This window comes from Typopeltis vanoorti, chromosome 20 (genome assembly GCF_054136105.1).
Source record: "Typopeltis vanoorti isolate ZY-2024b chromosome 20, IOZ_Tvanoo_1.0, whole genome shotgun sequence".
NCBI classification, from domain to species: domain Eukaryota; kingdom Metazoa; phylum Arthropoda; class Arachnida; order Uropygi; family Thelyphonidae; genus Typopeltis; species Typopeltis vanoorti.
In genome coordinates, this window is record NC_143568.1 from 72330689 (window position 1) to 72358144 (window position 27456).

At 36.5% G+C, this 27456-nt stretch overlaps 1 protein-coding gene across 4 annotated transcripts in view; it reads left to right on the top strand.

Moving 5' to 3' along the window:
- The window catches only part of LOC150095557 (latrophilin Cirl-like), a 134235-nt gene that overhangs the window by 62561 nt on the left and 44218 nt on the right, over positions 1-27456 (top strand). For all 4 annotated transcript variants that reach the window (XM_090409780.1, XM_090409779.1, XM_090409776.1 and 1 more), the window contains exon 2: positions 3258-3370. In XM_090409780.1, the coding sequence (XP_090265906.1) occupies positions 3283-3370 (88 nt within the window). In that variant the 5' untranslated portion in view covers positions 3258-3282. The remainder of the gene's footprint in view (positions 1-3257; positions 3371-27456) is intronic.

The window sequence follows — 27456 nt, forward strand, 5'->3', positions numbered from 1 at the left end:
TCGTCTATCGTGACTACAGGCCCTGCGCAAAATACACGGAGAAATCCAAACAGTTGTTCATTTTAATGGTTTTGTCGGCTCCTAAATATTTGTAGGCAATCCGTGTCACACAATGCGGTCCTGTGATTAGTGTTGGCACACTCGGAGACATTTTTCATCGAGGCTTGACGCCATCGCGGTCCACCATCTGGCATTGCATGACTAATTTTTATAAAGCATTAAAATACCGAGGCGCCACCTGCGTAAAAATGAAACTTGTATAGCTGTCAGAATCGCACTAAAAAGTAAGCAGCCTGTTAAAAATGGTTGGTCGAAATCAAAAACAACTGAGCACGTGTAAAATATAAGTTCAATATGAAGTATAAAATGGCTAAAAAAAAAAAAAAAAAAAAAGTCGGCTTCGTTAATGTCTCCCCAAAATGTATTTTTTAGGGGAGGAACAGTGTATGACATAAATTGATTATTAAATTTAATATATATGTTAAAGATGCCAAGAAATTTTATACTTGATTTTAATCCTTTTCCCAAGTAAGAAAAACAAGGTTATGCGCGTGAAATATATTCACGTCTGAGCTACTTGTATATAATAGAAGCTGACTTCATATCACTTGCCTTAGTATGTACCCATAATGCAAAACACAACCCCTTTCAGGCGTGTATGTATATATATATATATATATTCGTATACAACACAAATATTAAGCATCAAAATTATTATTAAAAAATTAATTATTTCAAATATTTCACTTCTTCACAATTACCTTCCATTACTATCGACATATGGCAGTTATGTTTGTTTGTTTTTTGTGGGAGATGGACCGAGTCCTTGACTCTTTATCCCGTCATCTGATTGAAGAAAATCTGTGTGGATGGGGTGTTATTGAACTAAAAGCTCTAGTCATGACTGTGTAACGTAACAAAAGCCGCGCCTCAGTTAAAACTTCATCGGCTACAGCATTGCCATCCTTACCCTGGATCTGTTCAGGATCACCTATGGAGGTTTTTTTTTTTTTTTTTGTATTTTTTGGCGAGATGGGTGAAGCAAAAATGCTTTTCATATTCCCAGTTATCTGTAGAAGAAAATGGATGGACGGAGTCATATAGAGCTATAAGCTCTGATCATGGCAGGAGGGTAACAGCAACAGCCGAGCCTCAGTTAAAACTTCATTGGCTACAGCATCGCCATCCATTACCCTCCCTGGGTACCCATTTTAGTCGCCTCGTACAACATGCATGGGCTGATATGTAAGTAAAGCCCTTTCTAAAAATTTAAGACGATTCCCCGAACCTCTCCCTACGAGTGGCCGAAAGATCGTCCAACTCAGCATTGGTTCCAATCAGTGACGGCTTCCCCACCACTCAGCAGAACCGCTCATATTCCAGGGAAAAGCATCCGCCGACAAGGCTCCTCACCGGCCATGCCGGAGAACACTCTCCACAGAGACTCAAAATGCTCTCTCAGGGCAAACCCCCAAAATCTAACCCCCCCCCCTCACTGGGAGCAAAATTCTGGAAGAAACCTAAGACAGCGAAACTCTGCGTTCCACTTTAGTCGCCTCTTACGACATGCATGGGCTACAGCGTCGCTATTCTTATCCCATCTACCACCTATGGAGTCCTTATAAGGACTAGCTTAAAGGAGAGAAACAAGAATCCTTTCCTAATCTCCCCCGTTATCTGTAGAGCACAGTGTAGGGATAAGGTGTAATTGAGCTATTAAAGCTCTGATCATGGCAGAAGGGTAACAGCAATAGCCGAGCCTCAGTTTGAACTTCATTGGCTACAGCATTGCCATCCATTACCCTCCAAGGGTATTAATCACCGCATCTCACGGTCGATTTTCCCCCTATGGAGTTATCCTTATAAGGACTGGCTTAAAGAGGTGAACCAAGAATGCTTTTCATCTTTTCCGTTATCTGTAGAGGACAGTGTAGGGATAAGGTGTTATTGAGCTATTAAAGCTCTGATCATGACAGGTGGGTGACAGCAATAGCCGAGCCTCAGTTTGAACTTCATTGGCTACAGCATTGCCATCCAAGGGTGGTAATTACTGCATCTCCAAAAATTAAAATTCTCCTATGGAGTTTCTTATAAGGACTGGCTTAAAGGGGCAAAGCAAGAATGCTTTTCATCTTCCCCGTTATCTGTAGAGGACAGTGTAGGGATAAGGTGTTATTGAGCTATTAAAGCTCTGATCATGACAGGAGAGTAACAGCAATAGCCAAGCCTCGGTTTGAACTTCATTGGCTACAGCATTGTCATATTTAAAGGTAAAGCCGTCTCTAAAAATTCGGACAATCCGTAGGCCACTGAATCGTGGGGGCGAAAGACCGTCCATCTCAGCGTTGGCTCCACTCAGTGATGGCCTTCCACCCACACACCACCACCGAGCAGAACCGCTCAAATTCCGAAGAAAAGCATTCACCGACAAAGTTCCTCAGCGGGCCGTGCCGGAGAACACTTTCCCCGGAGACTCAAATTGTTCCCTTATGATAGCGAACTCAAAACTCTTGAATATCAGTACCCCAGGGGGGGGGTAACAGCAACAGCCGAACCTCAGTTAAACTTAATCGGTACAGCATTGCCATCTATTACCCTCCAAGGGTAGTAATTACCGCATCTCCCAAAATTAAAATTCTCCTATGGAGTCCTTATAAGGACTGGCTTAAAGGGGCGAAGCAAGAATGCTTTTCATCTTCCCCGTGATCTGCAGAGGACAGTGTAGGAATAAGGTGTTATTGGGCTATTAACGCTCTGATCATGGCAGGAGGGTGACAGCAATAGCCGAGTCTCCGTTAGAACTTCATTGGCTACAGCATTGCCATCCATTCATTACCCTCCAAGAGTATGGTGTCCTAATTATAAATCACAGTATCCCTCCCTATGGAGTTCTTAAAAGAACTGGGCGATGGACTGAGTCCTTGATTCTTTATCCCGTCATCTGAATGAAGAAAATCTGTGTGGATGGAGTGTTATTGAGCTAAAAAGCTCTAGTCATGGCTGGGTAACAGCAATAGCCGAGCCTCAGTTAAAACTTCATTGGCTACAGCATTGCCATTTGTTTTACTGTTATTTCCCTATGGAGTTAGCTTTAGCTTATTATTAATAATTTTAAATATAAAATAATTATGAGATACGTTATGGTGTGTTATTTTGAATTATCATTAATTTTAAATCCTTTGGTATATTTCATTATTTATTTATAGAAATTTAATAAAATTCAAAGTTGTTTATATTTTTTTTCTTTCTATTTTTAGATTACAAGAACCAAGTAAAGATAAGATGAGACCTTCCACAGAGAGAAGAACATTATGGGTTTCACTTGCGATCATGTTATTAAACGTCTGCTATGCCGACGCCAGAAGTAAAGGTAATTCAGAAACTCTCTTTAAAACAACACAAACGGACATTAGCCCTCTGGAACACTATTTCATGATTCAAATACGCATTTCAGATAAACTCAATTAAGTAGACAAAGCGCCCTCTAGTAGATTAAATCTAAAACTTTATAAAATTCTCATTAATTCAATCGTAAATATCTTTTATGCTTAGTTCAAAAAAATTAAACCTCCTAAAGGATAAGATCCTTTTTTTTTTTTTTCAAAAAAAAAAAAAAAGTTCCCCTCGTCTCCAGGAGAGAAGATAGATAGTTCCTACCAAAGATAAAGTCAATCTATGACGTAAGCAGCACAAGACTAGCGGAGTTCCGGTTGGCGTGTTAATGAGGGAAGCACAGTAGCCGTTAAGAAATCTGATAAGAAGCAAAATCCAAAGGAGAAGACATTTGATAGCCCCAGCCATTGACTCGACCTCCGAAACCCAAGTAGGCAATAACTCTCTACCCTTTGGTAAATTAAGAAGGCGTTGATGGTACTGTGACTCCGCCACCGAATGGTGCCAACAGATCTGAGATGACACACCTACTATAAATCACTCGAGCAGATACATGTCAACACTTCACCCACTAGGTCTGCCCCAGGTGTTTGATCAAAAAGATTCGTAGTCTTACTTCAAAACATTTGGAGACATTATCTTGGGAACCTGTCAGCTTCACTTATAGCAGCTCTCCGATCAGACGGTTGGGATGTTGGGTACTTATCTTCCGATGAAATAAGCTTTACATGAAAAGCGTATATGTGTAATAATCAGTGCGTATTTATCTGTGGATACGAAACTAACGAAAGAGAAAAGAGAATGAATTCGTAGATTGCCTTTTAAGCTATCTGACACTAACATATCATAAAATTGCTAATATTTTAAATAGATCTAAAATTTATTTAAAATTCATATGCAACTATTTTACTTTCATTGAATTGCTTAAAACTTTTATAATATTAAAAATTTATAAAATTTATTTGTTAATTATTAAACACACCTTTTATTGATTTAAATGATATTTAATAAATTCTAAAGTTGGAAAAAGTAATGGATGGCAATGCTGTAGCCAATGAAGTTCTAACTGAGGCTCGGCTATTGCTGTTATCCTCCTGCCATGATCAGAGCTTTAATTGCTCAATAACACCTTATTATTTCCACACACTGTCCTCTACAGATAACGGGGAAGATGAAAAGCATTCTTGCTTCGCCCCTTTAAGCCAGTCCTTATAAGGATAAGCATGATAATAGTCAAAGTAATTTTAGACTAAGATTACACTAAGTTTTTGGCTAAGGAGTGGAAGTGGATTAATGATAAAAAATTTTATTTTATGCCAACAAATTACTCATCTGGGTTGTTGGGCTTCTTCAGGACATTCAAAAACAGGAATACAAAGAAGCACACGCTCCATGCGTATGATGTTACCCATCTTTTTAATTTATTTTGTATTTTATACGTATATGTTCTATGTATTAGCGATTTTGAGTTGTCTTTACCGTTTTTGTGAGTATATATATATATATATATATATATATAAAGTCCAAGTAATTATTTTTCCGGGTGTTCATTTGTCGCTAATTTTTATGAAATATTTGGAATTTATCGACTCCATCCACAATGTAATTTTCAGTTACCAGTTCAAATAAAGAATTGAACATCTATTATATTCATCATTTAGTCTATCCATAAAAAGAAAATGACTTCGAAGGGAAAAAAAAAAAAAAACTTCAATTTTTGCTATTAACGGATCTCATCATAGTAAGCCTTAACGAAAAGTCTGTCTAAAAACACACACGCAAACGACCCCTAAAAGATTATAGGTTTCCTTATCTCCGTCTTTTCAACCTTATATCCGTATATATAAGGCTTAAAACGATTCTTCGGTAATCTAATTCTCAAAGTCTTATTACTTGATGATGCAGAACCTCGTTTTCTGGAAAGATGGCCCTTAAAACTTGTCTCTGCTCATAAAGGTGCCGCACTCTATCCTATCCTCGATCGATATCAGAAGGGGGGGGGGATAGCTATAAGATTACGCTACGATCCTGTAATGTGGGTCTAATGAGGAAATCTTGCACGGCCGATAGCTACATCGCATTTTCGAAGTTGGGCAGTTCTCTTTTCTCTTAAATAGTTTTGATTTTGTTTCGGCGCGAGGCATGAAGACATCTCCTTAGAACGGTTTCCGAAATAGCATTGTCTTCGTAGACGATTACAGACAAGCCTCCCGAATCCCTTCTACCCAGGAAACTGGAGTTGGATTGGATGTAATTAAGAAGGGGGGTAATCAAAGCAAAAATCACCTGGGCTGCACTCCGTGGCAATTTTGGTGAAAGAAGGAACTTGTTCTAATAGTTGTGGACAGCGTTGTGACAAGCAGCCTTAATTAAAGTTGGATAACCCCATCTAATCAGCTTAATCTTTGATGTCGATAAGCCTTCGACTTTTCTAACTTGACTAATTACGGTTGATACTTGGTTTCCGTTGAATTTAGCGTTTCGGAGACTGTTTTCCGAGGTGTGGGGAGTCGGAAACGATTAGGGATAATAAAGTAATTGAGAGAGAGAGAAAGAGTTATTAATAATGCAAACGGAATCAATTGTGCCAAAAGTCTGATTCGAGAAAGTGCAGACTTGTAAATAGGTGACATCATCTAAACGTGATTGAACTGACCAATTAGATCATCTCTTGAATCGACAAGCAATGTAATTGGTTTCTGGTATAGTGACGTCAAAATCATCATAGTAATGGCATCCAGTGTAGCATATAAGTTACGTACTGTAAACAGTTTGTTATTCACCCAGTTTTTCATCATTTTTCACGCAAATTTCCTTTCACTTTTTTACAAAGTTATATTTAATATTACATATTCAGTGTGTTTAATTACTTTTGAAGTTTTATATTATTTTTGAAAATGTTTTATTGACATACTTCTGTATCATGTGATTATCAGTCCACTGTATATAACGGCGTATTAGCAAAACTAAAACGCGTATTATGTCTTTTAATTTCGAAGAATAGGGACGAAAATCTGATGGATAGTATGTTTTAGACCCCCTTTTATATGTCACAAAATTATAATCCCCATAAGAGCGTTAGCTAATTCACAAACGAACCCTAATCAAAAGAAACATCTTTTCCTATGGGATCTGGCAAAGGGATGGTTTGCATGAGTTCAAAGTACACGCTCGCAGTTACCGTATGGAGCTGGGGACAGGGTGTGTAATGCAAACATAAAGAGCTGTTTGTATACCATTTAAACGCTTGTAAGTTTGCAGTTCATTCTGTTACTCATCTGGTTGGAGTTTAATTGTCGTACCTTGTACATCGTTACGAAGACGTGCTAAGCCCCCATAACTTGTTTTAATGATTTGGTCATGCGGGGTAAATTTCATTTTATCTCAGAATGCATTCGTTGCCACCTCGCAAATAGATTTATATCAGGGGTAGACCTACAACTGTAGATAGTTGCACGCACGTTAGCAAAAGTTAGTGCTTCCTGAAGTACGTGTGTTTGTGGTGACAGAAAGATCATTGACTGTAAAATCTGTCATAAACCTTTGGACAAGAAGAGATATCTGTGTATGTTTACCTTTTCGAACAGAACGAATTTTGACTGATAATGGTGATTTTGCTGTTGCTCATATGTGGTGTTTTACACATTGAACAATCGTATCCCAAACTTCCAACTTAGCTTAATCTACATCGGGGAAGTCCATAGTATTTTTATTGATTTGTAAAATACGGTTTTGATCGACTCATGATATACACACTTGTTTTATTGTTGCTTTATTTGTCTTATTAACTATATTATTGACAGTCCGCATTTAAAGGTTTTAGCCCTCTTAGTGTAATTTTGCACTTTGGCCAGATAACAAGGCCTTGTAGTGCCATAATCACCTGGTCAGTATTATAACAATATATTTTCTTTTAAAGTCTGAGAAAAAAGGAGTTTTTTCCTATATCGCAGTTTTTGAAGGAAGCCGAGGGTATTTGGTCCTGTTGGAGGGATTGTCCTACACTCGTATTCCATAATGCTCTTCCTTCTGATGTTTATTTCAGAATGCAAAGAAAAATAAAACACCACAAAAATAGAGACATTGTTTTCGACATCAAACAAATAAATAAATAAATAAATATACTCATGTACTCATGAGTTTATACTCATGAGTTTACAGTACTTTTTTTCAAAATTAAAAATTTGTTAATTTTTTTTTTAAAGCCTTTACTGAATCCTAGCTCCGATCCGATGTTACAGTTCTAAAAAGAACTATCCTCATCCATCCCATCTATCCGATTTTAATGTAACAGTCGTATAATAATATATAAAATTTAACTATTCTAATAATAGGTGTATTTATTTTAAGACTATAAATAATAGACAGTTTAATATATACTTTTATTTTAACATCTTTTTACAAAACTGTTTAATAAATTCATTAATATTATTTATATATTTATTGTAAATTTCTTGGAATATATCTATCCTCTCCAATTTATGAAATACGTAACACCCACGCATCACTTTTCACTAGAAATCTGGCTCCATCATAACCGATCAATTTATCTCACAAAATAAAAAAGAAAACAACGCATATATTAAAAACAAGAGCGCCAAGTAATCTGACTATAGTAAAATTATTAGGGGACCCTTAAATATAAGAAACCACGACCAAATTTGGTCAGTATGATTTGTACGGTTTGCCTGCAAAGGAAACACTCCCACCTACCCACCCCTCATTTTAATCCGATTACGCTAAGTTCCTCAGAGAGCCTTAAGCCCACATTATAAACAGCTCTATTGCAAAAATCGGTTAAATCTTTACAGCTGTGCCAAAGGCGAACGTGACCACTTTACATTCCCTCCTAGTTATTTTTTTTTTTCTTAAATGTGTCCTGTATAGAAGTGACTACAGAGTAGGAAAAGAAGAAACAACCTTTGGGGTTGTTTTTCAGTGTTTTCGAAGTATTCTGGTTTTCTTAAAGTTAATTTAATCTCGTGAGAGTCATGTTGGATATCTCCATCAATCGGATTTCATGAATGCGAGATTAAAGTTAAAAAGAATGTAAAAATAAAATAAAGTGAATTTTGTGAACTAGGACTTGTAATAAAGGATTAATTTCTGGTTTGAGCCATTGTTGCGACTTCGATTGTTACGTTTCATTTGTTGCTTTTCAACAATGGACAGCTACCATTTAATTTTAGCTTAAAAAAAAAACTCAGATTTCATGGCGCCATTATAATTATTTTTAATCCAGACACTACAAAACTCATTATCAATTCTGGTTCGAACAATTATGAGATGCAGCAGATGTTTTTAAGCTGCAAATCGAAACACGAGCTTCATGATGTTGACACGTGTGCTATCTGGACAGTTGGCGAGTCTTTTCTACAAGCGAACCTACAGAAATGCTGGATATTTAGGGATAGGATTGAAAATAAGATTCAATGGAATTAATATATTAGCATCATAAGTTTGATTGCTTCTGTCTTACTTCAAAATCACACTGCAGCTAACACGTCATGGGTTTAAATCCCAATGTCGTATAGATAGTGATTCCTCACCATAACAGTTTTGTCGAATTCAAGTATTTAATTGTCTTTGGATTCCCTAGAGGTGTCACGTAATAATAATAATTTTCGAACGAATCCTGAGGATATCACTCTTTTTAACCAACTTCAACTGAATTTTCCGCTTTTGGAGGACGTCGTACACAGCTTGAATCTATAAATGTTTCTGTAGGTAGAGGATATTTACCATGGTTTATCACAACTTTCTCTCCAATCTTAAAATTCTTCTCTATATACGGACTTTTCTTTTCGGTTAACTCCATACTAGGCTCGATCGAACTTGTCATCATCATCTTTAATATATTCTTGATGTTCTAAACCAGTGCTTCCCAGACTTATGGATGTAAAGGCCCCTTTGGAAAAAATTAAAATAGTTCACAGCCCCCATCGAAAAAAATATTCGTAATACAAACATATATTATAATATAAATTGAAAGCCAAACGGCTATTTTTCTGGCATCCTTAATAATAATTAAGGGGATACAGATCCCTTATTGTTCAACTGCCAGTAAGCAAAACTCTTAAGAACGAGAACTACGAATCTATGAGTTTCATATATAGCGAAAAACTATCGGCGAATCCAAGTGTAAATGACCACTTCGTAGTACAACACCAAAGGCAACTCGAAGCAAAGGTGGAGCAAGCTCCCTCACTATCCTTGATATTTTCTCACAGCTCCTAGGGGATGTAATACTGTCATTACATTATGAGGAGAGGTCACTACCCAGACCTACTCACTGATGAGACCTCATAAAAGGTTGAAACCGGTCTGGGTAGTGACCTCTCCTCATAATGTAATGACAGTATTACATCCCCTAGGGGCTGTGTTTTTACATTGTGAGAAAATATGAAGGATAGTGAGGGAGCTTGCTCCACCTTTGCTTCGAGTTGCCTTGGTGTTGTACTACCAAGTGGTCATTTACACTTGGATTCGCCGATAGTTTTTCGGCATTCGTAGTTCTCGATCTTAGAGTTTTGCTTACTGGCAGTTGAACAACAAGGGATTTGTATCCCCTTAATTATAAACATATACTATTATAATTATAAACATATACTATTATAATATTTATTGTAATGAAATGAAACTTATATGAATAAGCATATATTCACTAATATTCATTAAGCGCCGAAATACGCAGGAAGCAAAGTTTGTGAACCAACACCAATGTGCGATTTTTTCAATTAAAATATAAAAAATAACAGAAAAGAAATAATAAAAATTAAATACGTTTCTTTTAAGATAAAAAAAAATCTATTTAAGTCTTAAAACATTTTAAATTTGTTTTCATTATTTCACGGCCCCCAAGGGGCCCGGGACCCACAGTTTGCGAAGCGCTGTTCTAAACAGACCACTCGGTAATCTCCCTACTTCACTAAGGGACGAGTTAGTACTCGACAAACTTCTGCAGGAGGTTTGGATAGATTTATTACGCCATTTAGATTAAGTAATCGGAAGAAGCCAGCTTTCTTACAGTCAACTTACTGAACAAGGTTCTGGAGGAGACGGAGAATAGCGATCATAGTTCTTTATTATCATTTCTATGAGATGACGAACAGAACTATTGGAAACAAATGTGAATTTGATGACTCTTATAATAGAATAGCATCCACAGAACGTAAGATGAGGGGTTGTGTTTTTACTCGTGCCTGGCTTATGATTACGATGATGACAGGGCGAATCCGTGTATACATCGATTTTCTTTCTTTCATTATATTTCTTCTTATTATCAAATTTTCACTGTTTCTTTATTTAAAAAAAAATCAGTTATGAACGTGAACCCGATAGTGTTTGGAGGACAGCAATTTTGCATACTTTTTTTTTTTTTTTAAGCTGTCTATCGCTACATTGGATAGTCCTCCGGTACTTGCGACTTCTGGAAGGGCAACTGTCGCTGTGAGTGCGGGTGCCACGATGGGTACACTTAAGGAAACGTCGAAAGCAGACGCTGGACGTTTTACTCTAGTGTGGGATAGTGTAACGGTTTGGCGATGTTTTTTAAACGCGAGTCTCTCCAGTCCGGTTTAGGCAATCTATTTTTTATTCCCTGCGTTCAGACTCTACGAATATATTTTTCCAATTTGAAAAAAAAAAAAAAAAAAAAAATCGTTGAATTTTTCGATCATTCAAATTTTCACTAAAACCACAAAAGATAGATAGACAGATAGTGTAAGCCAATCATTTATTCCTGTTTAAACCATACACGATGGGGAGGGGGGTCTCATCCTGAGATATTTTAGGCAATTTTTGGGTGAAATTTGAATTTTGATTTTTCTTTTGTTGAGCGCCAGAAGCACTCTGCTTGCAAAATTGCACCTTCGTAATCCCACGGGAAGAGGATAAGCATTGTAATCTTTTAGCCAGTCACGTGATAGCCTGGATGCATGCTGTGACGCCTTCCCAAATGCCTTTTGTAGGATTACGATTGCTAAAGAACAAAGGATATCTTAGGATAGAACATGTTTAACGACATAAGACCACTAATATTCCTTTACCGCCCCCCCCCTTTTCTTTCTGCAAGATATTGATACGCTCATATATTGTACGTACAGAGGACTTGAAAACAGTACTCTGAATTATTTGTAATACTCAAGTATTAGTAACAAGTATCCGAAGTATTTCCAGTAAATTAAATATATTAACAAGTTTATTTATTTTTGTTTTAGTACTTCTGTTTAATACTTAATGAAATATTCAAACCTACACTCGTTAGTATCTTCAGTACTAATAAGTACTTTTTTGGTACTTATATTTATTTCAACTATTTTACAAATACACTAGATGGTTTTCAAAAGTACTTGAAGTTCTAAAAAATAATACTTTCAAGTATTGCTTGAATCTGTTGCTGTTCTAACTCGAGTTTTACTGAGTTGTTGCTCTTAGGAAAAAAAAAAAAAGACTTTGCCTTGTTTGAAGGCGTCCATTGTAATACTCGTTCAGCAAGGTTAAATATCTTCCGTCTTCCGAATTAGACATTAATGGGTTATGTTTATGCTAACGAAAATAAAAGACTCTTAAGGGTTCAAATCTCGTTCATAAGACACTTTATCTTTAGCAGTTTCTATTATTGGGCTCAGCACTGTGTATTCTTCGATATAAGAATTAAAAGTCATTAATCGATCGTTCTATTTCTTCTCTCTGACTTCACGCGATTGCATTTAACCAATAACAACAAACAGCATCTTCAAAAAAAAAAAAAAAAAAAAAAAAAACGTTTTAGCAACGATAATAGATGTCATTTGTTCAATATTATATTACGCTTCATCACTGGCTTAGAATACTTTTTTTTTTTTTTTTTATGCGCTATAGATAAGATAGTGAGAAATTACCCTTCAAATGGAGCTGATATCCGAAGCTATAAATCCCCACGAAGACGGTCGTGATTACCGTAAATAGCCACCTTATCCCGATCTCACCAGACGAGGATGCAGATCTCGCACTGGATATTTGATTAATTGATTGCTATATTAGAAGTCAACGAACCAACCAGTTCAGTGGCTGCAAAATCGAGTTAGAAGTAGAATTTCTTTTAAATAAAATGAATACGGAATAACGTATTTATAAATTCTAATACTTAAAACAAGAATTCATATTTCTCACCTCATAAAATAATATTCTAACTTATACTGTACCACACTTAAATGTTGAGACGCTCCCCCCCCCAATGGGGGGACCGTATCAACATTGACTCTGTTAACGAGGTTTTTTATTTCTTATCTAAACGTATAAAATATTTGCAGGCGATTTAAAGTAAGCTTACCGGATGGTAATGTATTTGCAACAAATCACAGACTTCCTCGATGCCGTCTCCATCGAGAGATCTTTACCACAATCACACAAAAACATTTCTAGTTGTTAGATGTATGGACAATCCCCCCCCCCTTTTCCTCTCCCCAGACATTTAAAAACTTCGCAGATTGGGACATGTCTCATGTCCACCATTCATACCGAGCAACTTATTATTGAAAGACCCAGGGAATTTTCAGACACTGCTAATGACGTAGGATACGAGTAACCTATTTATTACTCTCCCTCACCCCACCCCCAACCCCCGTACTAACCGTTCAGAACATCATTTTCACGAGGTAGCGAAACCTTCGAGTTTCTTACAAGGCATTTCAACATGGAAATCTTTAATCATAGAATCGATGGGACGTCAGCCTGTTAATGCACGGGGGAGTAATGACATCATCGTAATATTCCATTGGCCACCTTTCCCTTCTCTTCCTCCCCTCCATCTTATAGTCGGCGACTAATGCATTATAACTCAAGAAACGATGTCTTAGATATGAGTACATTTTCTTCTTATAGATAAGGGAAAATATTCTGTCGTCGTATTAAAAAAACGCATATTTAAAAAAATGTATGGAATGCCGATAACGCGGACGCTAGTGATTCCGTAGATAATGGAGCAGATAGCGTGCCTTTAGTGACGGAAAATAACCTTTTGCTAACATTGTGTATTTACTTATAGTCGTTTGTGTGTTAAAGACGAAATATTCATATGTAAGTAGGTTTATTAATCGTGTTTCGAGAGATGTCCCAGAAGTAGTTGAATGGAAGCAGTTCTTTATAATCTTGAACACCCAAAGTTTTCTTTTTGTTTGTTTTATTTGATACGAATGATAACCTTACTTTTCCTTTTTTTTTTTCATTGTTCAAATTATCCTAACAATGAAAAATTTATTTTTTATTATTTAAATAAATGCTTTCATTGGGATAAAATAATTACCAGAATGCTTACAATGGTTCAAAATATTAACGTATGCAAAAAAAATAAAATAATAAAAAATAGGTTAATTGGAATATATACCTGAAAGTAGTACAAACTCGGTCTAGTCTACTGCCTTGATTTAAAATTGCAAATGAAATTAACAATAAAAATATTCAGCATTTCAACAATGATAACAAAACTGTAAATGAAATTAACAAGAATATGCAACATGTTAGAACAGTATTGTTAATAAATCAACGTTGGAAATATGCAACACTTCAACAATTAGAATAGAACTGCAAATGAAATCAACAATGGAAATATGCAGCACTGTTTATGAGAAATATGCAGGCGAAATCAACAATGGAAATATGCAACACTTCAACAATTAGAATAGAACTGCAAATGAAATCAACAATGGAAATATGCAGCACTGTTCATGAGAAATATGCAGGCGAAATCAACAATGGAAATATGCAGCACTGTTCATGAGAAATATGCAGGCGAAATCAACAATGGAAATATGCAACACTTCAACAATTAGAATAGAACTGCAAATGAAATCAACAATGGAAATATGCAGCACTGTTCATGAGAAATATGCAGACGAAATCAACAATGGAAATATGCAACACTTCCACAATTAGAATAGAACTGCAAATGAAATCAACAATGGAAATATGCAGCACTGTTCATGAGAAATATGCAGACGAAATCAACAATGGAAATATGCAACACTTCAACAATTAGAATAGAACTGCAAATGAAATCAACAATGGAAATATGCAGCACTGTTCATGAGAAATATGCAGACGAAATCAACAATGGAAATATGCAACACTTCAACAATTAGAATAGAACTGCAAATGAAATCAGCAACATTTCAACAATTACAACAGAACTACAATTAATCCTTTCCCAATCCCATTTTAAAAAAAAAATACAATTAAAATGAGCAGTGGAAATATACAAAATATCAACAATTATAGCACGAAGTATTGGAGATAAACAATAGTTAAAGCATTGAAAATATTTGATATCAAATGTGCTGATTCCAAAGATTTATTTACATTCATTATTATTCTAATTAAAATATTAAATGCGTTTAATATTAGGTGGAATCAATACATTTCAATGGCAATATTCATTTCTATAATTTGTAGATCAGTACAACGAAAGGCTGGCAAAATAATGAAACAAATTTTATTTCCTTCATCGTTTTACCAAACTTAATAACTTAAGCTCGAGCTTCCAAAGCGTACTGACAGCAGGAGGGCCCTATTTAGTGATACACTTGCCACGCCCTTACAGTCAGTGATAGAAACGCCCAAAGGCCCTATTACAAGAGAATGAATGGTGGGGAGGGAAAGAAGTTGTTATTCCAAATAAGTCACTGCCAAACTGACGAGAATTAATAAAGTTCGACAGAATATTTTTCTATTATTTTTTTAATTGTTGTAGCTTTGCTATCAACATGAGGTTTGTTATTGTTGTGCTTCGGAATGAAGGTTACGAGGTCAATGTATTACTCTGTAAACTGCGTATGTTCTTATTGCCGTTTTGGGGGAGAAAAAAACCCTTCCACCTTCATATGAAACGACTAACTCATTCGAATACAAGACCCGATTCGAATCTGAGTCTTTCCGACCAAAGGGCATCGCGATATTGAACAATGGAGGCCTCCAACAAGAAAGTTCGACTCCTATTATGGAAATGCTTGAAAATTCCTTAGTTAATAGATGATTTTCATCGCTTGGTGTGATCGCTACCACTGCTTATTGGGAACTTGAAGATCATGTTGGTACGACTTAAGGCGTCTATTTTTGGCCCGATATTTGAATAAAATCGGACCATTTCAGTGGCAAAAAAATGCAAAACGACTCGAAATTATACAAAATTATATTTTAAAATGACGTAGCGTTTTGTAACAATTAAAGCATTATAGTTGGGCTAAATGTCTTTAGTAGAAATCCAAAATCCAACTCCCACATCTCTTAATGCAATTTCTGAGCACAGGGAAGTACAAAAGACAAAAATCTATATAGTCTGCGAATGAACCCTAATAATAATAAATTTTATACGCAATTTAATTAACAGATATATGCTAATTATCCAGAAATAATTAGGAACTTCATTGCATATTATTTTGAAGATTAGGTATTTGATGAGAACATTCTTCGAAAATTATCTCTTCGAAGTTACCGAATAATAATTATAATAATAATGAGATGCATTATTAGGTAATTACTACTTTGTTAATATGCAGTAGCCTTAACTGAATTCAATTAGTTAAATCAGAGAGACTTAATTCATGTGATTAACCGAATCATGGCTGTTGATTATTAGTAGGGTAATGTTCATAGCACTTAAACGAATGTATTCTGACACTGAATAAAAATTAGCATATAAAGCGTAAGCAAATCTGTTCAAGAAGAGTCTGCTTGGGTATTTAAATGACATCAGCAACTATGGCTAAGAGGTGAGTGTATTATATGTGTGTTTCCTTGTTTTGGTATGAGATTATTGTGCGTAAAACATAATTGACTGTCGTGATATGACAGCCAGTAAGTCGCTCTCACACCACGATGGGATCGATCTAATAAAAAAGGATCTATAGATTAAAATGTTAATACAGGGGATCATCATAAGAATCCTAATATCACTTTTCAAACAGGTGATTCGTATTTATTATGCAGTATTACATATTTCTAGATAGGTTCCTAATTAACCGTGAAGTAAAATGCTGTAAAAGAGTCTGGTTTTAATTTACTTTTTTTTATTTTTATGCCATCAATTTTTATTGCTATCAATTTATAAGCGAAGACAATATAAATTATTTTACATTTTACAGAGCATGCTCGCATCTTCCAAGTGGTATGTTTCTCATATGACGTCACTGTATTGTTAGCCAGTCTGTAAACCTGCAGGCAATTTTAACCTGGTCTACGGACTCTGTTATGTTTGTTTAAGAGTGCAGACGCAAACACCCATCGCAAAATCGCCGGTCTAGACGTCTTAGAATTCAAAGAATAGTCTGGATGTGCCTGTTTCAGGTACAATCCATTCGGCTTTGATATCGTAGGGAAACTCAATTTATTTTCATTCTAGAAATGGAATTTTAGCTAATCGGACATTAAGGGGGTTTTCATTTGCTCTTAATCGACGTTAATTTTCTTAATTTATACTCCGTAATTTTGTGAATAATCTTTGACTTGGGATCAGAGCTAAATTAGAACTAGGAACAAGCTTCAGAATAAAGCATTTTATCTTTTAAGATGCAAACACTCGATGGTTTTAAGAGATGCTCCGTTACGGTGGCGTAGGGCGGGGGGGGGGGGAAAGAGAACGAAGCGGATAATATTTCGAAATTAATTATAAAGAAACTCAGTAAATGACTGCTTCAAAAAATTGAAGAAAAAAAAAAAGAATGCAAACCACTGATATTTTAAGCGTTATAAAGAGCATCGCGATTACAGCGCCTTCTAGCGGTCTATGAGTAAAATTCCTAGTAAACGTTTTTAAATCGTATGAATTATGAGCCTACAGATGGCAGCGACCAAATGAAAGGTCGGCACTTACCAGCCAATGAGACGGTAGTTAGGAATCGTACAAGACATTTTTCTTCGAACTTCTAAGATTTCAAAATCTTTTACTTGGGTTTCTTATATCCTACGGCAATTGCTACTGTCACCATTAAGTAGACTAGGTAAGACGTATTAGGATACAGAGAGTAATTTTTTTTTTTTTTTCTATCTTGGCATTCTTTTATTTTCCTCAATGCTCAAACAGTCATGTTTAGTGAAGGTTGAAGAGGTTGTAATGGATATGTGTCACGACACCCCTGAGGTTCCTAAGCATCTCGTGGAACGAATTGTGCCCTACGGACACAAAAAAAAGAGAAAGAAAGGAGAAAAAAAAACAGGATTAAGAAAGCAACAAAAGTTACCTGGTTGTACAGCCTTTTGATTGGCGAAACTGTAGCAAAAATATTTATAAGATGCTTTTACAATAATAAGGTTGCTATGGCAACTGACATTGCTTATTTCACTTGCACATCGGGAAATATTTTCAAATTTGCGGTTGTCATGGTATTCACGTTGTGATTTGAACTCTTGTGTACTACGTGATTTTTTTTTTTTTTTTTTATAACGCCTACGAGAAGGCTGTCTTCATGAGGGCTACTAATTTATGGGTGGAGGCTAACCAGTTGTTTCTTTTTTTATTATAGTCTTCTAACACGAAACTAGTTATTAACAGCAGATTTCTATAACCGGGAGAAACAGGGGTGTGTAGTCACATTTTATGGAAAAATATGAAAAAAAAAAAAAAAGAGTGAAGGATAAGAATTATAGCTTACTGATAGCAAACTAATTCTGCAGTGCCTTTGGATATTTATACTAGAATTCGTAAGTCGAATGTCTGGAGTTCTAATTTCGTTTTACATGCATTTGTAATGTAAAAATAAAGAAAGATCATTCCATGTATTGAAATAGACTATTTTTTTTTTTTAATCATTGTTGAAGTAGCAACAAACAACTGTTATCCCATTCACATATCCAGACGACTTTAATTCTTGTCAATAATAAAAAAAAGGTCACATTTCTGTTCCTAATCTAACAATGGTTGACGTTTTGCAGAAGACGGAAATTAAAACCCAATAGTCAATATTTCAGCAAAAGAACTTCAAACAAATATTTGAAATCAAAAGAAAGGGCCATTACAACGGAGTCTTATTTCTTCTTATAAATTTTTATTAAAGCAAGACATGAAATTCCAGACACACTGTCTGAGTTGGCTGTCGATTTTCTCTTTCCAACTACTTATCACTTAGCTTGTGAAAATAAATAATATCTGGAGTAGTAACACAAAGAAAGTTATCCCGTTAAAAGGTTGTAAGGTGTGTCCCCATTGCCTCCCACCCTCTTCTACTTAAAGATTATTCTCAAGAAAGAAAGAGAACAAAAACGGACTACCATACGATACTTCTATTGTTTATAATTGAATATCTCATTCTTGTGCGTTAAATGGGTCGAATCGACGTAAAATATTGAACCCAAGCCGAAATACAGCCATCATACGCAAAGGGTTGTTGTTCTATCATCTACACTTATTTTTTCATATGCTGTGGAGATTCTACAATAGCGTAGCGACTGTTGTCATGGCAACGGTATCCATTGTTGCACATCTATTGGAATACTTGTAGTTTTCATTAACTATCACTACAGTTACAGATCAATCGACAAAGTATTCAAAAATGATTTTTTTTTTCATTGTTTTTATGTGAGAATGTAGGAAATTGACTTCCACGGAACAATAGATTGTGTGTAAATGCACTTCCGGAAGTAGCTATACAACCACATAACCTGTAATTATTAAACAATGGCTTGCCATAACAATACCTTACTAAACAGGAAATTTTTTTTTGTCTTTTTATGTTCGAACAAGTCAAGTGATTATCTAGCAAATATTTGAGGTTTTCTTTACTAGGCATTATATTTAAATATAGCAAACGCCCGTCCATAACAAAAGAAAAAAAAAATCACTGCTTCTTTGATGTGTGTCTTTTATCTTCCTTATCATGTATTCAATCCCACTTTAAGAACACGTTTGTAATAGAGAACTGAATCTGGAATGAGAGAAAGAATAGTTTGTCCTAAAATAAGACGGAAATGATTAATTATCGCTACCAACCTGTAGTTGACTTGTGTGGATTGTTGTAAACCAGAGTTCGCCATGGGTGTGCGTTTCAAAGGTTGGCTTGTCCGTTTTTCTTTTTTAAAAAAAACTGGATTTTCAACTCAGCAGATGACATTGCCTGCTATATCAGCAGCACTAAAGACTCGAGTTTGTTGAGGTGTCATGAATATCCTGGAGGCTTTCTCCTCCAGACACTATTTATGAGATGGTTCAGTTGTATTATTAACTTCGTACATCAGCCCTTCATCTGTGGGATGCCCATTACGAATGACTTCATGCCAGTGAGAAACAAAAGTATTAGGAAGTAATCGGCTGCCCAGTTGAACTGGCAAGAATAAGAGTTTATATGATAACGTAATAAGGAGTCATGGTTTGGTCCATCACTTCACTTGTCAGTTCAGTTTTTTTTTTTTTTTTTTTTTTTTTTTTTTTTTTTGAAGCGAAAAGTCCGATAGCAAAAACCAGTTTCTTATCGTTGGTAAAAAACAAATGATGACGTCACCCAGATCGTATCGGAGAGTTCCATTTTAATTCCTTATGATCTGGATATATTCTTGTCTTCTTGGAAATGTTGACGTAAGCCTCAGATGCAAGTCGGCCAAAATTTCGGTTTTCTAAGACTTGGGATTTGTTATTCGAATTAAATCATCTAATCACGTGACGGAATTTTATAAAAAAAAAATATGTTGCAAATTCGAAGTTTTGGTATTATGATAGCTATGCAGTTTATGATTCGGTTGCTATTATTGTCACAGGCACGAAAATATGTGGGGATGAATAGCCCCTCATAGTTTTCTTTTCATCTGGGCCCTATTTGGATTCGAGACTCAAATATTTTCAAAGTCAAATAATTTACCAAAAAGTTTGTCGAAAAAAGGAGTCTGTACACTATTTTGTGCTTGTTGAGGCATCTAGGAATAATTGATAAGATTTTTTAAAATAATTGACATACGTTCTTCAAGTTATTTGGCTACTTAAATATACCCTTATCTTAAACAATGTTTAAAATATAAAACACTGGCCATTTTCCCTATCCGGTTCCTATTGTGATGCAAGTGATCGGTTAGTACTGCCTGGTCTTATCATAAGCTTCCAGGCAGACTTAGTTTAACAAAAGACAACTTGGATAGTAAAAGTGTTACAAACAAGAGGGTGGGGAGATGGGGAATGTGAGAGCGCTGACAATATCCTCCTAGAGGGATAAAGCAAATAACTGTGTGGAACTTCATCAGAAGTTAAGGTTAGTTCGTTGCCTAGGAAACTAATTAGCATCCCAAGATTAGCTTGAAATTGACCGTGACGAGTTTGGTAAAGCTAGGTAGCACCTGTAGGGTTCGCTTGGGCGAATCCACTACCAGCAGGTGAGGGTAACAACACCGACCCAAGTCTGCCTGGCGTTCGTGAGTCGTGCGTCACTTTTGGGGAGCCGAAAATTTCGTACTGGTGGGCGGAGCTCTTTCAAGCCAAGAACGACCGTAGCTCCGAGAGGGCTCAGTTGTATGGGCAAAGAGGAAGCGCGAGACGATTGGGGGGGTAAGCAATGGGGAAGGGGAGAGACGGCAGACCAGCCTTGTTCCCGGTCTTTGGAATGAAGGCGACCTTCATACCCCGTGATGAATGTGGCACGGCGACGAAGGGAATGCATAGCTGGAGGCAGTCGGAGCTTGAAGACTTTCTAATTGGGTCCGAAGCATGCTGTCGGCCTCTGTGCACGTATCACTGCTGACTGCCGTCGGTGTTGGCCCAAACGATGATAAAACTCGGGTTGTCGTTTAGGTCGTGCGACGGAGAAGGGGAGGGGGGGAAAACAACGGCGATAAATATGACCTTTGTTCTTAGCCACTGTGCTTAATCGCACAAATGAACAAGCCGATTTAAACAATACTCGAGTGGTCGACCCAGGGCAGCTATGAGAGAAGCCGTCTGAGTTTAAGAACGTTGAACTTTGCATCTATTGAGAACAAAAGAAAACTTCGCTCTTTTTCCAATCCTTATTTCGAAATATGCAGTTGTATTGATGACGTCACAACCGATATTGTGTTATGTCAAAATTCTTCATCCGAGCAACAAACAGAATCACAAAACAGATTCTCCATGACATGACTATTGACATTAACGGTGAAGCAAGATGCTTTTCATTTCATATTCTGGCTATATCTGATACGTAGAAAATGTTCCGGAGTAGTTTGCTCGCCCTGAATGGACACCCACAAGAGCAAGTCCTTATAAGGACTGGCTTAAAGGGGCGAAGCAAGAATGCTTTTCATCTTCCCCGTTATCTGTAGAGGACAGTGTATGGATAAGGTGTTATTGAGCTATTAAATTAAAGCTCTGATCATGGCAGGAGGGTAACAGCAATGGCCGAGCCTCAGTTAGAACTTCATTGGCTACAGCATTGCCATCCATTACCCTCCAAGGGTATTTTTTGGATTGAATGAATCAATCACCGCATCTCCGTTACCACAAGAGAATCTTAAAGTTCTTAAAAGAACTGGGAGATAGACCGAGTCCTTGACTCTTTATCCCGTCATCTGAATGAGGAAAATCTGTGTGAATGGGATGTTATTAAGCTAAAAGCTCTAGTCATGGCTGGGTAACGGCAATAGCCGAGCCTCAGTTAAAACTTCATTAGCTACAGCATTGCCATTCGTTATCCTGGGAGTCCTAAAAAGGACTTCTAGATCTAGATAATCTGTCCACAAGAGAATTTGAACTTAATTGGTTGATGGACTGAGTCATTGACTCTTTATCCTTTCATCTGGATTTTAGATTGTGGGTGATGAGATTATTGTGGGTAATTTACCCGCTCATTGTGATCATTGAGGCTGAATCAGCTTTCTCGTGCGATGGAGGATTTCGGTTTTTTATGTTTGAAACGATCTGAGGGCTTATAGTCCGCTGCCTGTCGAACTAGCTGATTTGGGTGATCATCAGTGATTGTGAAGAATTTCTCCGCAATGCTTGTCATGCATCATGTAGGTCTTAATATCTTGAAGATTCCACAAGAGAATACAACAACAACAACGTTACTGGCTTGCTGGGTGAAGCATAAAATGCTTTTTATTTTCCCCTTTATCTGTGTGGAGAAGCTTGATGGGGGAGGTTGTGAGACTTATGCTCGCACTTTGTGAACTATGGAGTTAGCTCTGTTCTGCTGAAAGCAGGATTGCCTTGGGTCTTTTGTGTTTTTGATAGTCATGTTCACTATAACTGGAAGCTTGTCTGATTAGTGGATTGGGATGAGAATGTGCCTTGCTGAAGAACTTTTCCGCATGGTCATGAAAGAGAGAACGGATGTCAGGGGCTCCGGTTTCTCTGTGGATCTGCGTGTTTCTGACGAACCATGGGGCATCTAAGATCATCCGCAGGCATTTGTTTTGTATCCTCTGTAGTTTCTGGATGTTAGATTTGGATGTGTGACTCCATGGCGGGGATGCATATGCGATTACTGGTTGAATTACCATCTTATATAATAACAGCTTGTTGAGTTTATCCAATTTGCTGTTGCGATTGATCAGGGGATAGAGTTGGGCTATGGTTCTGGATGTCTTTGTGCCTATGAGCTTGATATGGCTGTTGAAATTTAGCTTTTTGTCTAGCTGTACTCCAAGGTATTTGGCTTCTGTCTGCCATGGTATCTTTTTTCCGAGAAGTTCAATATCATCTTGGATGAAGGCTTTGCGTCTGGTGAACAGTATAGCTGAGCTTTTGACGGGGTTTACTTGTATCCTCCAGTCGGAGAACCATTTCTCTAGCTTTGTGATAGTATCCTGGAGACGACTGATCGCCAGGTGTGGGCGGAGAGATCTTGTCATTATGGCTGTGTCGTCAGCATATAGGGCTGTGATGGTAGTCCTCAGGTTCTGTGGAATGTCAGCCACGTAGATTGTGAAAAGTAAAGGAGCCAAAAGAGATCCCTGAGGTACTCCTGCCAGGATTTTGCGCCTAGTTGAGATGGTGCCATTTATTTTTATCTGCATGGATCTGTCCGTGAGGTATGATTTTATTAGACGGGTAAGGTTTGTTGGTATGTTGGCCTGAATGAGTTTATAGAGTAATCCTTGATGCCATACCTTATCAAAGGCCTTGGCAAAATCCAGAAAAACTGCAGCTGTGTGAAGGTTCCAGTTGTATCCTTGAGTGATATGCTCCACTAGTCGGTGTATTTGTTGCACTGTGCTGTGCATACGGCGGAAGCCGAATTGTTCGTTTGGAATTATTTCTAACTGATCTGATTTTTCTTGTAGTCTTGAAAGGATAATTTTTTCAGCAATCTTTCCCAGGTTGGAAAGCAGGCTTATTGGACGGTAGCTTTGCAGGAGTTGCGGATTGTTTCCTGGCTTTTTTATTGGTATGATGCCTGCTGTTTTCCATGCAGAGGGGAAGTGTTGTATCCTCAATATTGCATTGGTTATGTTAACCAGGTGCATAATAGCCTTTCTAGGAAGTAATTTGATGATTCTGTTAGTAATTCCATCTAGTGGACATTATGAATGTGATTTTATATATATATATATATATATATATATATATTCCAAAAGAGAATATTTATAACTTGTATTAGATATACTTCAGTTACTTAAAAAAAAAAGAAGTGTATGGGGAAAAAAATAAATATTATTAAATTAACTTATTTTTAGAAGACAAAATTTACTTTCTTATTTGTAGTATTATATATTATATATTTTTCTTTAGCAATTATTATAATTTTTTTCCAATATTTTTATGAAAATTTTTATAGCGGTTACGCAAAATAGAAATATTTTTACATCGAGTTATGCAATCAGAAAGTTTCACATACTAGCTATTTCATTATTATCTCGCAGACAACAGCGCCCCCTTCCTCACCTTATTTTGTTAAAATATTTTTCGTCTCACTTGCATATGTCGCTAACAATCAGCCATTTAAAGATTTTTTTTCTGTTACTAGTGATCAATCCTTAGATTTTTTTTCTAAATTCTGAAATATTTAAAACTTAACTGAGTCTCAAATATTATCTGAGAATTTAACTCTCAAATATAAGCATGGTTATGCAGATAATTACCTCAAGTACATCTTTCTGGAGAAGCGCCATCTTTACAAAAAATTTTTTTCTAACTATAACTGCTCACAAGTAATTTCACATTAGAGGGCGCTAGTTGTACAACAATCAACTATAAGGCAGGCTAATTATTCAGGTGTTTTGCAATGCCATTGTTTTTTCTTTACTTAGTTACAGCGATATTTGTAACAAAAAGACTTAAAGGGAGGAAAAAGATGTTTTAGGGTAACTCATTCTATCACTCACATTACCATTGCGTAAAATCAAGACGAAATATTAACGTATGTGTCCTGTTTCTTGGTGGAATGCAGCCCTCTGAAGTAAACACACCGCTGCCTTCAGAACCACTCATGCCTTTCATATTCCATTGGTGTTTTCGTTCAAAGGAGATGGCTTTTTCACCTCAAGAGTTTTTTCCTTCGTTCAATAAACGCTGTATGCTTTTAACAGTTACGATATCTTTGAGAAGTCTGTTTGAATTATTACCCCCCGTGTATTAGAGCTTCGCCTTAAGAAGTTCTTGACAAAATTGGTTTTTTTAAAAAAACTTGCATTCGTCCTCTGTTCCCACCCTCTTCCCCCATTGGAGGGTTTAATATTTGTTGACAAGAGAAAATGAGATCTATTGTCAAGTCCTCGAAGAATCTTTTCTATGGGAATGAAGGTCACTGGCTCAAGTTTTGGTGTTTACTTTTCCGATCCCCTTTCTTGTCCCCCTACACACAATCCTACCGGCGCAAATCTTGGCGCTTCCAGACGTCACTAACACACACACGCACACTTTCATTTCCTGAACGCAGTATCGGAGGCCTGTTTGCTCCTATTGTACGCCGATACCACTTGCATGTAGAAAGGGGATCGATACCACCCACCGTGTATGCTACGTTTTTTCCCAGCCAACAATAATCCATCTTTGACAGTTCCCAGCCACATCTGGTACCCGCGTGTGATGTCCCGGCTTTCCAGTATCATCACCGTTTCAGCCCGGAACTACTGTTCGGCTACTGAACCATCTACAAGAGAAGGACAAATCTTAAGCATTTAATATCGTTAATCACAATTTGTCTTCTTCGTTTAGCGGGATGTAAATTTTATTTTCTTAATATCGGAGATAGTACGTGCTTGGGAATATTTCATGACATTTTTTTTTTAAATTTGAAGTTTTATAAAAATTAAAAAAAAAATACTGCAAAACAGCATTTTAATTTGCCGGCCTGATTGGCCGAGTGGGAGCGTCTCCTTTTCCTACCGCTGCGGGCTCGAATCCTTCCATGAGCATGGATGTTTGTGATTGTCTTTAGCCTTGTATGAGATCCCCTCCCTGCTTATTGGAGGCCTGAAGTGGTTTGAAAAGCAGGGCTTATTTGGAGCAGGGTTTCAGGACCATATAAAAATACAAGAAATATATAAAATTCATTAAAAAAAAAACCCTTAACCCACAGTACGAATGTACTGCACAATGTGAGAAGGAATACCAAGTTCTGAAGCGAAAAACCTGGAGTGAAATATTAACTGTATCTCAGTAAAATTGCGCATCTTTACGTCTAAACAGTTAGGCCTAACCGTTCACCACAGAGCAGTAAGATACCGTCCCAATTCCTTATTAGAATTACGCAAATGTTTTGTGTTTATGGACACACCTTTATCATTAAACTATCCTACTTCATTTGCATAAACCAAATCCAATTTATGTTCAGATATGTCTAACCTACGTCTAGGATCAATATAAGTATTAGTGGATGTGTATATCGCCTTTAATTAATGCACACAATCACGTCTACATGCATCTATTGAAGTCATCATCAGCTTCTATTGCAAGAAGCTAATTAAATGACTGAGCTTCCTTAGACAAAGTGTTTTGGTTAAATGCTTTTTTTTTACAGCAAATTGGGTGCAATTTATTTACAAAATTAAGCTGAACAATTAAAATAGAAAAGAATTTCAGCACTTTCTGTTTTGTAACAGACCTTAAGCTGCACGAGTATGAGAATTCACTCTTTTTGTTGTATTAATACTTTGATTATACCTCATTAATTACTTTTAATAAAACGCAATGAAGGGAGAAAATAATCCATCTAGTTCGATAATCTTCTCTCCAGATACTTTTTTTCTTTTACTATCATCCCTGTCTGTCTCTCTTTTTTTATTTGGGGGAATGCAATTAAATATGATGGATGCAAGTCGGCTGGAGTTGTAAGTTAAAATATTTAATCTTTCTGTTTTTCCTGAAGAGATAAACGCTGTTTTGCATAGAGAGAGGATAATTGAAGGTGATACTGTTTTGAAAAAAAAATTTTTTTCCCCTTTTTTTTTTATGTGAATCTTGCTAACTAAACTGTGAATTCATCGTAGATGAGTACGTGAATATAGTCAGGTGAAGGGTTACATCATCCGGGAACTTCCTACTATTACCCAACATAATACTTTTTTAAGTCACTTCACATCTCTAATAAGCAAATTTTTTATTTATTTATTATTTTTTTTTTTTTACGGCCGAAACAACTCAGGCTACGAGGGCAATGTCATGTTCTAAATTGCGTATGACTTGTGGCTGGTTTGTGTATTTTTGGAAAGAAAACATTGTACTTCCTTCATAGAAGACAATTCTTGACCGGATTCGAAAAGTTTTTGACCAGGAAAAAAAAAAAAAAAAAAAAAAAATTCTTGCCCTGATTCGAACCTAGTCTTTCCGACTGGGCTCTAGACAGGCGTGGACTCACACCGGACGATATAAAGCATCTACGTCTACAGATTATTTCACAAACGATTGTAAGATTTGATCCGAAGCTTGTTGAATGGGGGAAGGGATCCACTCGGCCAGTGAAACAGAAATTATGAACACGATAGTCAAAAGGGTAAAAACTAAGATTATCGATAAAACTGAATTTTTAAAAATTTCTTTATATTAATTAATTTAATTGAAGTTGATAACACTTGTGGAATAAGAAATGTCATTTTGGACTTGGATATAATAATGCAGCGAAAAAAAATTAGCAGAAATTCCCGGATGGAGTTTAATTTTTTAATATCTATTTAATACAAGGAATATTCGAAAAT